General features: G+C 41.0%; 1 protein-coding gene across 2 annotated transcripts in view; it reads left to right on the plus strand.

The window, feature by feature from the left end:
* Nucleotides 1–539: 539 nt before the first annotated feature.
* LOC137324220 (solute carrier family 22 member 2-like) overlaps nt 540–13,478 on the plus strand; it is a 37,404-nt gene continuing 24,465 nt past the window's right edge. For both annotated transcript variants that reach the window (XM_067988356.1, XM_067988357.1), the window contains exons 1-6: nt 540–984; nt 5,646–5,749; nt 5,839–5,993; nt 7,129–7,297; nt 7,384–7,498; nt 8,804–8,910. In XM_067988356.1, the coding sequence (XP_067844457.1) occupies nt 574–984; nt 5,646–5,749; nt 5,839–5,993; nt 7,129–7,297; nt 7,384–7,498; nt 8,804–8,910 (1,061 nt within the window). In that variant the 5' untranslated portion in view covers nt 540–573. The remainder of the gene's footprint in view (nt 985–5,645; nt 5,750–5,838; nt 5,994–7,128; nt 7,298–7,383; nt 7,499–8,803; nt 8,911–13,478) is intronic.

The raw sequence follows: 13,478 nt of genomic DNA on the forward strand, positions 1-13,478 counted from the left end.
TCTGACTGGCTCGATGCAACTATAGAGGAGGCTCTGACTGTACACTTGGGTGAATGTGGAGAACCAAGTAGAATAAAACACTTTAATTCAACTGGAACCACCTAAAAAGAGAAAAGTAGCTTTTGCATGCAAAATGAAGCTCAACAATCATGTATTTTTCACCATAATTATTATTCGCGTTGAAGTTATTTACAATTTCTGCACAAATTACCGTGAATCACATTGTTAACTGAAGGTGTGTAGCAGGCTGAGAAATAACACGACATTTTTTTTTAAAACCAATAAAGCGTAGAGGTTTTTGAGTTGTGTATTAAAGTTGAAGTTTTGAAAAGTGGTTACCAGCGTTAGTTTGTTACTCTGCACTGAACCATTCAGTGTCGCATTTCAATTGTTCACTCATTTACTATCTTGGCTAACTCCTCAATTTACACAGTTGATTGGTAGACTTATCTCCTATACTGATTTGCTGGGATACACTGCTGTGATCCTGCAGGTAGATACCACTTGTGCAGTCAGGACATTCAATCACAACCAACTTGCTCTTCCACTAAGCAGTTGAACAGATCCTTCACAATGCCGACCTTTGATGATGCTCTGGAGGAAGTAGGAGGATTTGGACTATATCAGAAGATCACTTTCTTTCTCATTTGCCTGACCTCGGCGATGTTCTCCTATCTGTACGTTGGATTTGTTTTTTTAGCGGTTACTCCCGACCACTGGTGCAGGAGTCCTGGGGTGACTGGACTGAGAGACAAGTGCAACTGGTCTCTGGAACAGGAGAAGAATTACACGTTGCCTGTGGGCCGAGCCGGCAGCTCCTCGTACAGTCAGTGTGAGAGATACGATATAGACTGGAATTCATCTACAGGCAGCTGCGAAAATCCACTGCCCTTTGTCCATAATGGTTCCCGAGATCTACCACTTACAACGTGCCAGGATGGGTGGGTTTTTAAAAACGGCTCGTTCCCCAGTATTGTGACAGAGGTACGTTTTATTTTTGGTCAGAGATCAAATGTCAATTATATTAGAAAGTTAGCAGTAGACAATAGAAGCATCTCAACTCTTAACAGTGGCACTACATCTAGGTTGTGTCTGTGCCTTCAGCCGTCTAGGCCCTAAGTTCTGGAAATCCCTCCCCAAATCTCTTCGCCTCTCCACCTCTCTCTCCTTCTTTAAGACGCTGATTAAAACTTACCTCTTTGAACAAGCATTGGTCACCTGTCCTGATATCTCCTTCTTTGGCTCGGTGTCAATTTTTGTCTGATTACATTCCTGTGAAGTGCCTAGGGATGTTTTACTACATTAAAGGTGCTATATAAATCAAGTTGCACTCTACTGGAGTCTGTGATGGCTGACAGTTTGTTGTCATTTTGTTAAAAGGAGTGTATAATTTAGACCATCATACAGTGAGATACAATAATGGTGACTTTATATCTGGAAACGAAACAGCTGAATAAAAGTGCTTCCCAAAGTCATATTAAATGCACTGTAGTGTGTCTGTTATATTCTATCTGAAACAAAATTTGAAATAGTACTAAATGACACTGAACAGAATTGAGTTAAAATGGAATTTGCCTGTTGTCTTCAAATTATGTTGAATGATGTCATGTGCTTCATGTGCTGTGATAAACTAAGTTGAAAATCACAGCAGTTAGATTTTAGATTTGATCAGAAGCACAAAGATATGGCAGAACTCGTGAGTCAAAGGCCAAAATAACTGGATCTGTTTCCATCTAACATGTTGCCCCAATAAGCCTCACAAGGGCAAGTAGACTGACCAGACACTGTCCAAGCTTACCTAAATAGTGTGAAGTCTCTCCATCGCATCAGAATCAGTTAACTTCTCAGGGACAGTCTTTACATGGTATTGTAACTAATGAGCATCTAAATGTGGGAAAGTAATTTGGTCAGCTTTTAAAAAAAAATTGGAGGGTTGATTTCAGCTGGAGTGCTACTGGGATTACATTCTTGGGCTAGGAGGGAAAATCAGTGAGATTTCGTGCCTGTTTGTTTCAGAGGTGCCTGCTAGAAGAGTGTGTGTCTGCATCCACATCATGAGGACAGAATTTGGCTTGGCTGTGATATGCTCCATGGATAAGTACCTTGCCAACATTCATTGTATAGACTTGCACATGAAGAGTGGTCACTTGGGTGCAGCACTGGGGGACTGGTGCTGCTCGTAGAACTGTGACCTCCACTCTGAGTTGCTGCCTTCAAGAGGAGAGGAAGAGGAGAAAAATAATGGAAGGGTTTGACATACTGTGATATGTAAATTCTTTCCCTCTACATTGCAGTTTATTTCATGGCAGTAATAGTGACTAAAATATAATAACTGAAACCCACTTCCTGGACACGTACCACACCATCATAAAGTTATTTTCAAACCTTCTGAAACATCAAGATTTGGCTCCCATTGAGTCCCATTTATGTTGTCTTTCTAACCAACTATTAGGCCTGCAAGTGTCAAAAGAGCTCTCTTGGTTATATATAAAATACTGTATGTGTGTGAGAAGGAAAGACAGAACTTGCATTTATATAGTGCCTTTCGTGTCCTCAGGACGTCTCAAAGGGCTTCACAGCCAATTAAATACTTTTGAAGTATAGTCACTGTTGTGTAGGCAAATATGGCAGCCAACTTCTGCATAGTAAGGTCCCACAAATAGCAATGAGATAAATGACCATGCAATCTGTTTTGATGGCGTTGTTTGAGGGATAAATGTTGGTCAGGACACTTCCTGGAGAACTCTCTGGTTTCTGTTTGAATAGTGCAATGGGATCGTTTACATCCACCTGAACAGACAGGCAGGGCCTTAGTTTAATGCTTCATTGAATAGATGACGCCTCTGACAATGCAGTGCTTCCTCACTATTGCACTTAAGTGCCAGGCTAGATTATGCACACGTGTTCTACAGTGGGGCTCCAACCCACGACCAGCCGACTCTGAGAAGAGTGCAACCACTCAGCCAAGGCTGACACTTAAGATATCTAAAGCTACATGTAGGCAAATCCACAAGTAGCCATTTCAAACATAGGCACATTTCTGGCACTGTGCTGATATAGTCAAATTAATACCAAGCCCTATACTTGTGCAATTGTACAAAGTGTGATTGAATCTGAATCCTCTTCACATCTCCACAAAGCTGTGGAATCAGTTTTACAGCCTGTAAACATACCTTGTTTCACTGCACTTATCTGCAATAAGCAGAGATGGCATCTAGTGTCTGAATTAATCCCATCTGAGATATTCAGACAAACCTAATATATGGAAACCATATTCAGCGCACCCCTCAGAGTTTGCGCCTTACATGGGATGTGGTGGTTTAGGCAGTGTACTCTCAGAATGAACAAATTCAATAACCCCCTTGAACTCTGGTTGATTCTGACCAAACATGGTAGAAACTGTACCTGCCCTGAGGAGTCTAAGGGGCACCTCTAGGGAAATGATATCCTTTATAAGCCATGCTTGGGATAGGGTTTGTTCTTTTGGTGCTACTTGAAACCTCAACGTCTGCTTGATCTGTTCTCCAAATAGGCTCTTCCCTATGAAGGGGAGGTATGATGACAGAAATCTGGAGCCAGGCATGCCAGCAGTATAGAATTCCATGAGCAGAAGACCCTGTACCTGTACTGGGATCAAATGAATCCGCTGTATATTGCTGCTGAAGGTTCATTGCCTGATACTTGGGTGACTGACTGCAGAGTAATTCTGCAACACTCAGAGAATAAAGGGAACCGATGGAACATCATACACATCCAGAACCGCCCCTTGGTTTGTTCCTTATCTCAAGAATCCAGCTTTGATTTTTTTTTAAGGAGTTGCAGAACAAGATTGCAGCCATAAGTACAGATAAGGAAGGTCATTCTGCTCATGCTTGCATAGAAACCTGCAATCCCCCCATCACACCATCTTGGCTGTCTTTTCAATGACTCCAGAATTTGTTCCTCCACTACTCTACCTGAAGACCATTCCAGGCCTTAATCACTCTGTACTACCTGACTTTTAGCAGTTTGTACCCATGTCATATATTCATGTTATGAATGTATTTCAGGTGTAGTTACCTTCTTGGGTTCAGCATGTCAGTGACTCTGGTAAGCTGTCCAAGAGTCTTAGTTTTATAGGCATTGACTAACACTGCCTTATATCTTTTTTTTTATTCGTTCACGGGATGTGGGCGTCGCTGGCAAGGCCGGCATTTATTGCCCATCCCTAATTGCCCTCGAGAAGGTGGTGGTGAGCCGCCTTCTTGAACCGCTGCAGTCCGTGTGGTGACGGTTCTCCCACAGTGCTGTTAGGAAGGGAGTTCCAGGATTTTGACCCAGCGACAATGAAGGAACGGCGATATATTTCCAAGTCGGGATGGTGTGTGACTTGGAGGGGAACGTGCAGGTGGTGTTGTTCCCATGCGCCTGCTGCCCTTGTCCTTCTAGGTGGTAGAGGTCGCGGGTTTGGGAGGTGCTGTCGAAGAAGCCTTGGCGAGTTGTATAGTAATGAGACTTGGGGGAGTGTTATCAAATTTCATATTTGCAGCCCATCTGAACTCTTTCTAAGGACTTGCATACTGCTTTGGGTTATTTTGATCAAAACTTTTATCCACCAGATAATTGAGGCTTCAGATGATCTATCTCCTTGGCAACTATTGGGTTAAGTTTCCAAACATGCAAGTTGCCCTTTTTATCCCCATCCCCCTTTCTTGGACCTTCAGTGCCAGAAGCAATGAATATAAAGTTGATCTTTTGTATATTGATGAATATGCTATGATTTTGCTTGAGTAACTTCATGCTCAACTATATTTCATGGTTGATTCCTCCAAGGGCACAGAGTGACTTCTTATTGTGCGTGTCCTTGCACTTTGATTGTAGCTTCCTTTAGGGCATGTCATATTTGGGAAAATCAGATTACTTAATTTCATTAATCTGGAATATTTGAGTGTGTTTTGATTTCTTTAAATCATGCACATATCAACACACACCACCACTCACCACATGATTGCTGCAGGTAATGGCGATTGGTTGATATAATGTAGATTCAGGTAATGCTGAGAAGTGATCCTTCTCTCTCCTCTAGCTTTCAACTCCATTCCTCACTCCCACAATGTTTCTCGAAATTTTCTCATTTTGTTTCTTCTAAGCTGTAGGTATGCCTTCCTACACACTCTTCGTCCTCACTGTGATTCATTCCAGTGTTTCCTATCTTATTCCAACCAAGGACCTTTCAAATGTGAAACTATTACCTCCTCCCACCTTGTAAAACCCAAGATTGGCGTCACCTAATCCCTACTATTTAATTATTCTTGGCCTCTCTCCCATTGTTTCCAACCCTGGTGGTGTCCTACATTGTGGACCTTTGCCCTACACTTTAGCTTCTCAATTTAAAAATATGGGGTGCTAACCAGCATGGTTAATGGGGTTAGGATACAGATCAGCATGATCTCATCGAATGGCGGAACAGGCTCGAGGGGTTGAATAGCCTACTGCTGTTCCTATGTTCCTGATTTGGAGTTTCCAGTGCCTTCAAAGTTTAAAAGCAATAAATGTGTTATAGCTGATTATAAGATGCTATGCGGTAAGTGTTTGTGTTTTAATATCTCATAAATATGAAATCACACATGAATACCATTTTTTGTCTGTCTACACAATTTGTGCAGTTTGAACTGGTGTGTGCTGATGCCTGGAAGCTGGACCTGACTCAAGCTTGTCTAAACCTGGGATTTATGCTTGGAACGATACTCATGGGCTACGCAGCGGACATGTATGTATAATGTCACCACCAATCAAAGGTTTGATACATAATGGCAATATTTTTCTTGCAATTTATTCCTTAAATTATTCTCTTTGTAGGTTTGGCAGAAAATTGAGCTTCTTGATTGCAACATTTGTGACTTCAGTGGTGGGACTTGTAGTAACATTCATACCAAACTACACTTGGTTTCTGGTCTTTCGAACTCTGCAAGGCTTATGCAGCAAAGGAAGTTGGTTGTGTGCATACGTCTTCAGTAAGAATTATACTCTTACCTACATATTAGTAACAAATATTTTAGCTGCTCTGTAGTAACGCTGGTAACATTTATTACTAGTAACTGCTATCGCAGTGCTATACTTTGTTCCAGTGTATAATCTGTCCATTTAATAAGCTAACATTCATGCTTTGATCATTTCTAATATACAAATCTTCATTTGTGGTAAGTAGTAAATGTTCTTCATATTTTATGCATTATTGCACTGGTAAATGTTTGTAATCAGTAAATGCTACCATTTGTAGCCACTAAATCCTCCTCCCTATATGGTGATATTTGTTAATATCAAGTGTTCCTCTTACTAATCTAATGCAATGGTAACTAATAATATATAGTCCTCTTTAGCGAGTTGTTACACTTATACTATCATTTAATAAACTGTTACACTAGTAGGATTTGTCTAGTTGTAATGATATATCGAGATACATCAAAACTACGGCACAGAAATAGGCCATTTGGCCTAACTTGTCCATGCTGGTGTTTATGCTCCATATGAGGCTCCTCCCTCCTACTTCATCTAACCTTATCGGGGTACCTTTCTATTCCTTTCTCCCTCATGCGCTTATCTAGTTTCCCCTAAGGTTAAAAAAAATTTGATAACATTTGATAAAATCTTAAATTCTTAGTAAATGCAAATGTAATGGCAATTGGGAACACAACACATTTTGATGATGAGTCCAGAGACAAGTGCCACCTAGCCAAGTGCCAGCAGACAAGTATGTTTTAGAAAGCAGTGTAGAGTGTCTGTAATGGATTCTTGGGCTAAACTTGTTTGCTAGGACACATTAAATAGTGTCGCAGAAATCTTCAGGTAGTCTAGGCCTAGATCGTTGGGGTAATGTTGTGAGGCTGTGTTTCTGGCCTGTGCTCCCATCTAGGCAGTTTCTCACTAGGAACAGAGTATATCCTTAAAATTGTTCAAATACTACAGCAGAATTGATCTAGATTCCTGATCTAGTGGAGCTTTTGTTTTGCAGTGCAATGTAACCAGTTTAGGATGGGTTCCCCCCCCCAATGTAGTAAATAGAATACTGCACCATCGATAATGCATTCTCTTTCACTTGGACAAAGAGCCGACAAATCATTGATTTATTAAGCTATATTTTTGTTTCAGTCACAGAACTTGTTGGATTAGAGTACAGAAGAACAGTGGGAATTTTATACCAAGTATGCTACAGTACTGGGATGATGCTACTTCCTGCCGTTGCTTATTTTTTACCGGCCTGGAGAAATTTGCAGCTGGCGACTACCATCCCAAACTTCCTCTTTCTGACCTACTACTGGTAATGTCTGGGAAGACGATCATTATCTGAATCAGTAGCCAAAGTACTTCTGGCGTAGCAATAACCTGGATGTGTTACATTTACAGGTTGATCCCGGAGTCTCCCAGGTGGATGCTGTCTCAGAATAAGAGCGCAGAAGCCATGAATGTTATACAGAAGATGGCAAAAAGGAACGGGAAAAGTCTCTCAAAAAAGTTTGAGGTGATTAACATGAATACCTTCCCACAATTGGTCAAAAATTTAACCTTTTCGAAGGCTTTGTTTTGGTCAGTGTGTGGAAACATATCTCCAAGCCAAGCTAATAGGAAATTCATCAGGTAGAGTCTGCCTGATATGGAGTCCGCTGTCCCTTTTCTACAGGGACACCACCATTTCCATCAGTCCAGAGAGTTGAGGCGCAGGTTGGCAAGAGCCAAGGTTTAAGACCCCCATTGGTGCACTGGGATACTGCTGGAGTTTAACCAACTAAAACTGTGCTGCTTACTCACAGAGAACTGGTAGGCTTTCCAGTCTTTGTCCAGTCAGGACCAACCTTCCTGTTAGGGCATTGGCTTGGAGCCAAATTGGAAGAATTCCAGCCTCCAGGTTTCATAATTAACCTGACAGTGTGGCTCACTAATCAACAGTGCCCTGAAGAACTATGTACTTGCCTGGTTCAGGTATTGGATTACGGAGCCTGTCACAGAGGGTTTACATGGTTTGGAGCTTCCACCACCAGACATGTCATCTTTGAGCTACCTCAACCGCAATAAAATCCATTTTCCGTTGGTCCCAAAAGGAGGATAGTCACTAGTTGATAATTAGAAAGCTGGCAAGGGGAGGTTTGAGCCTTCACCAGGTGCACAGCAGGTACCAGAAGCTCCTTGTGAGATGCATGGTGAGCAGAATAACTCACAACAAAATGTGTGAGCAGATTGCCACCGTTATCCTGACCACAACATGGACACCCACCATACCCTGTCAAACAATAGCTCCTTGACTTAGAGGCTATGAATACACAATTACCTCTATTTGCTTGGTAACTGAGCTTATTTGATATACTGCTTCATGCTGCAAGAGATACACGTTATCTTGAAAGCTTTAATTCTGCAAGGAATGTGACCATCCAATTTGTTATATTCTTCTTTTAAAAAAGTATTTCCTTTATGATTGAAAATTCTGTAGATTGACGGAATGAGAAACTACTGCAGCTGTAGACCAGAATAGAGAAGCATTATTAATTATCAGGTAGAATGCTGGAAGCTGGATTTCTTCAGAGCACTTGGCAGACTAACTTATTTGTGAGTAATGAAGGTCAAAATAAAGAATAGTGTTTGATTCTCCCTTAGAGAGTTGTTAGAATGTGAGCTACATTGGCCAACCAGTAGGATATTGTCCTCTCAGGTTATGGCTAATGGTCAGTGTTGCAGTCTGACTGAGCCCCAGGCACGTTGTTTTATATTGGTTGGTGCTTCATATAACGGGACGTTTTGTTATTGAGGTATGACTCTCTTTTTTTTCCTCTAGACAATTACAGTCGAAGAGTGCAATGATCATTTGGGCCATCCTTCTTTTGTAGACCTGGTACGAACACCTCAGATAAGGAAGCACACCCTTATTTTGATGTTCAACTGGTGAGATTTCATTTATGTAAATATTTAATCCTAGGAGACTCACTGGGGCAAAATATCTGCTCTCTAAAGGATTCAGAGGCACATTAAATAGAAAAAAAGAATGATGGGCCAACATTAAGCGAGCACTGAATGAGAAAAGACCATTTCGCTCATCAAATCTGTTGATGAGGAGAATTTTTTTTTACTCAGCGAGTTGTTATGATCTGGAATGCACTGCCTGAAAGGGTGGAGGAAGTAGATTCAACAGTAACTTTCAAAAGGGACTTGGATCTCGACTTAAAAAGACAACATTTGCAGGGCTTTGGGGGAAAAGCAGGGAAGTGGAACTAATTAGCTTTTTCAGAGAGCTGGCACAGGCATGAAGGGCCAAATGACCTCCTTGTGTGCTGTATGATTCTATGATTCTAACAATATTGAGCCCTGCTCCATAGAGTATCTAACCATCTATCTCTATACTTATTCTTAAAGCCTTCAATCCCATTGTTTTTGTTGCTACATCTAATTTTCTCCACTCCTGAAGGGGCTGATGTGCTGGGGTCTGGTTACACCAATGCGGCCAGCCTTTGATACCTTGCTCAAGTACCCATTTGTCATCTCTGAACCTAGATGGCGAATATTGACAGGCTACTCATCTGTGGAGGGCACATGATCACAACTAATGGTTGTCCACACCTGACATCCATACACACATGGATTTACCAGTTAATATTACTAGTTAGCAACCAGGAGCAGGAACCCTGCTAACTGTTCCCTCCTTTCTGGGCCAAAGGCACTGGGACAAATTGTAGCACCTCTATTGTTGTTCCAGCTGAGATCAGCTAACTGGGACTATCTTAGACTGCATGGGTCAGAAGTGCTTCACTTGATACATTTACCCACCAAGCCACCAAGCCAACATTGCATCCCAATCTCAATCTTAATTAAATATTCATCCAGTTGTTTATTTTTAAAAGGTGGCACTGTTAATTTCTTTTATTGGGAACTTGTTCCATAAAATTTCTAGTCGGCAGGGAAACAAATTCTTTGAATCTCTTGTCTCACTTGAGATTTATTAATTCTGTACTAAAGTTTCTCTTTTCTGCAGTTATTGTCTACATTAAATGTCTGTTTCTGTCTGTCTTGTCTGTCCGTCAGCTTTTTACAACATCGCTCGTGTATAATGTTGCCAAGAAGAGTAGTAAGCCTGAGGATTGGGAGAGTTTTAGAAACAAGCAAAGGATGACCAAAAAATTGATAAAAAAGGAGAAAATAGAATATGAAAGTAAACTAGCAAGAAATATAAAAACAGATTGTAAGAGCTTCTACAAGTATGTAAAAAGGAAGAGAGTAGCAAAAGTAAGAATGGGTCCCCTAGACACGGAGACAGGAGAAATTATAATAGGGAATTAGGAAACGTTAAACAAATATTTTGTATCTGTCTTCATAGTAGAAGATACAAAAAACATACCAGAAATAGTGGGGAACCAAGGGGCTAATAAGAGTGAGGAACTTAAAGTAATTAATATCAGTAGAGATAAAGCACTGGAGAAACTAATGGGACTAAAAGCCAATAAATCCCCTAAACATGATGGCCAACATAAAAGAGGTGGCTGCAGAGATAGCGGATGCATTAGTTATGATCTTCCAAAATTTCCTAGATTCTAAAACGGTCCCAGTGGATTGGAAGGTAGCAAATGTAACCCTGCTATTCAAGAAAGGAGTGAGAGAAAAAACAGGGAACTACAGACCAGTTAGCCTGACATCAGTCATTGGGAAAATGCTGGAATCTATTATTAAGTAAATGGTGATGTGGAGATGCCGGTGATGGACTGGGGTTGACAATTGTAAACAATTTTACAACACCAAGTTATAGTCCAGCAATTTTATTTTAAATTCACAAATAAGTAAATGGTAACAGGGCACTTAGAAAATCATAATATGATTAAGCAGAGTCAACGTGGTTTTATGAAAGGGAAATCGTGTTTGACAAATTTATTAGAGTTTTTTGAGGATGTAACTAGTAGGGTAGATAAAGGGGAATCAGTGGGTGTAGTATATTTGGATTTTCAAAAGGCATTTGATAAGGTGCCACATAAAAGGTTGTTATGCAAGATAAAGGCTCATGGGGTTGGGGGTAATATATTAGCATGGATAGAGGATTGGTTAACGGATAGAAAACAGAGAGTAGCGATAAATGGTTCATTTTCAGGTTGGCAGGCTGTAACTAGTGGGGTGCCGCAAGGATCAGTGCTTGGGCCTCAGCTATTTACAATCTATATTAATGACTTAGATGAAGGGACCGAATGTAATGTATCCAAGTTTGCTGACGATACAAAGCTAGGTGGGAAAGTAAGCAGTGAGGAGAACACAAAGTGTCTGCAAAGGGATACAAACAGGTTAGGTGAGTGGGCAAGAAGGTGGCAGATGGAGAATATTGTGGGGAAATGTGAGGTTATTCACTTTGGTAGGAAGAATAGAAAAACAGAATATTTTTTAAATTGTGAGAAACTATTAAATGTTGGTGTTCAGAGAGATTTGGGTGTCCTCATACAAAAAACACAAAAAGTCAGCATGTTGGTACAGCAAGCAATTAGGAAGACAAATGGCATGTTAGCCTTTATTGCGAGGGAGTTGGAGTACAGAGTAAGGAAGTCTTACTACAATTGTACAGGGCTTTGGTGAGACCTCACCTGGAATACTGTGTACAGTTTTGGTCTCCTTTTCTAAGGAAGGATATACTTGCCTTAGAGGCAGTGCAAAGAAGGTTCACTAGATTGATTCCTGGGATGAGAGGGCTGTCCTATGAGAAGAGATGGAGTAGAATGGGCCTATACTCTCTGGAGTTTAGAAGAATGAGAGGTGATCTCATTGAAACATATAAGATTCTGAGGGGGCTTGACACGGTAGATGCTGAGAGGTTGTTTCCCCTGGCTGGAGAGTCTAGAACTAGAGGGCATAGTCTCAGGATAAGGAGTCAGACATTTAAGGCGATGATGGAATTCTGTACCCCAGAGGGCTGAGGATGCTGAGTCATTGAATATATTCAAGGCTGAGATAGATCGATTTTTGGACTCTAGGGGAATCAAGGGATATGGGGACCGGACAGGGAAGTGGAGTTGAGGTCAAAGATCAGCCATGACCTTATTGAATGGTGGAGCAGCCTCGAGAGGCCGTAAGGACTACTGCTCCTATTTCTTATGATCTTATGTATCGTCTTTCAATTTCTTGTTCTCCAGTGAAAGCAAGTTCACTTCAGTCAATTTCTCATTGCTAATTTAGTTCCCTCCTCTGAATTTTAATGCCGATTTAGAGTAAACATATTGTTACAAATGATGCTGTGTTGGTGAAAACAAGATTGAGAGGAGACATGATCCAGGTCTTGAAGTTGCTGAAAAGGTTAGGTAATATAATTGGGTATGGTCATGTAGTGGTTACTAGACTAGTAATCCAAAGGCCTGGACTAATAATTCAGGGAATATGGGTCCAAATACCATCATGGCAGTTTGAGAATTTGAATTCATTCTCTGAGTTTGTGGTCTGAGTTTGTGATGTGCTTCTATGGAACCATTGATATTGGTGAATTAATCCACTGTGCTACAGAGATTTGGAATGTCTGTTCTGAACAATAAATATCTTCAACTGGTCACTTGTTAGGTGGGAGTTAAAAGGAAATGCTAAGGGATTTACGTGCATAAATTCTGTAAACTGCACGTGTCAGCTGAGCTCAGTTGCTAGCACTGTCACCTGAGTTAGAAGTTTGAGTGTTCCAGCACATGAGCGCATCATCTCGGCTGACACTTCCGTGCTGCATTGGCAAAGATGTTGTCGTTTGGCTGAGATGTTAAACCAAGATCCAGTGGTACCATTCAAAGAAGAGCAGGGGAGTTCTCTTAGGATCCTGGCCAATATTCTTCCCTCAATCAACACTACCAAAACAAAATAGATTAACTTGTTATTCATTTTATTGCTGTTTGTGGGACTGTGCTGTGCACAAAATGGTTGCCATGTTTGTTTACATAAAGCAGTGATGATGTGATGAGGTGCTATATAAATATTTCTTAGCTCAGTAACTTTGAGTGGCATAGCTCAATAAAACCACTCCAATCCTGTAGCCACATTACCGTACAGCTACATTAGTGGTACACTGGCATTTTTAGCATGGGAGTACTAAGGGGCACTGGTTGGTGTAGTATAACTGCACCATAACTGGCATCTGTTTGGGATCTAGTCACCAGTGCAGTCCCAGAGGGATCTGTGTTGAGACCATTGTTCTTCATCGTCTTTATCAATGATTTGGATGAAAGCATTAAGGGAACAAATTCTCAAGTTTGCTGATGGTACAAAGATATGTGCAGGAGTTAGGAACATAGATGAAATAAATCGGATAACCAGATGATTTTGACACATCGGAGGAAGGGGCTCATGTGTGGCAGATATCCTTCAATGTGAATAAATGCAGTGTGATGCCTCTGGATAAATCTAGGCATGTGCATGCCACGCAGGGTTACCCACTAAAGGTTGTAGATCAGGAACAGGACTGGAGGGAAGGGGGTGGTTATAGTTGATAAAACGTTGTAAGGTCCACAACC

This window comes from Heptranchias perlo, chromosome 8, assembly GCF_035084215.1.
Source record: "Heptranchias perlo isolate sHepPer1 chromosome 8, sHepPer1.hap1, whole genome shotgun sequence".
Taxonomy (NCBI): Eukaryota; Metazoa; Chordata; class Chondrichthyes; order Hexanchiformes; family Hexanchidae; genus Heptranchias; species Heptranchias perlo.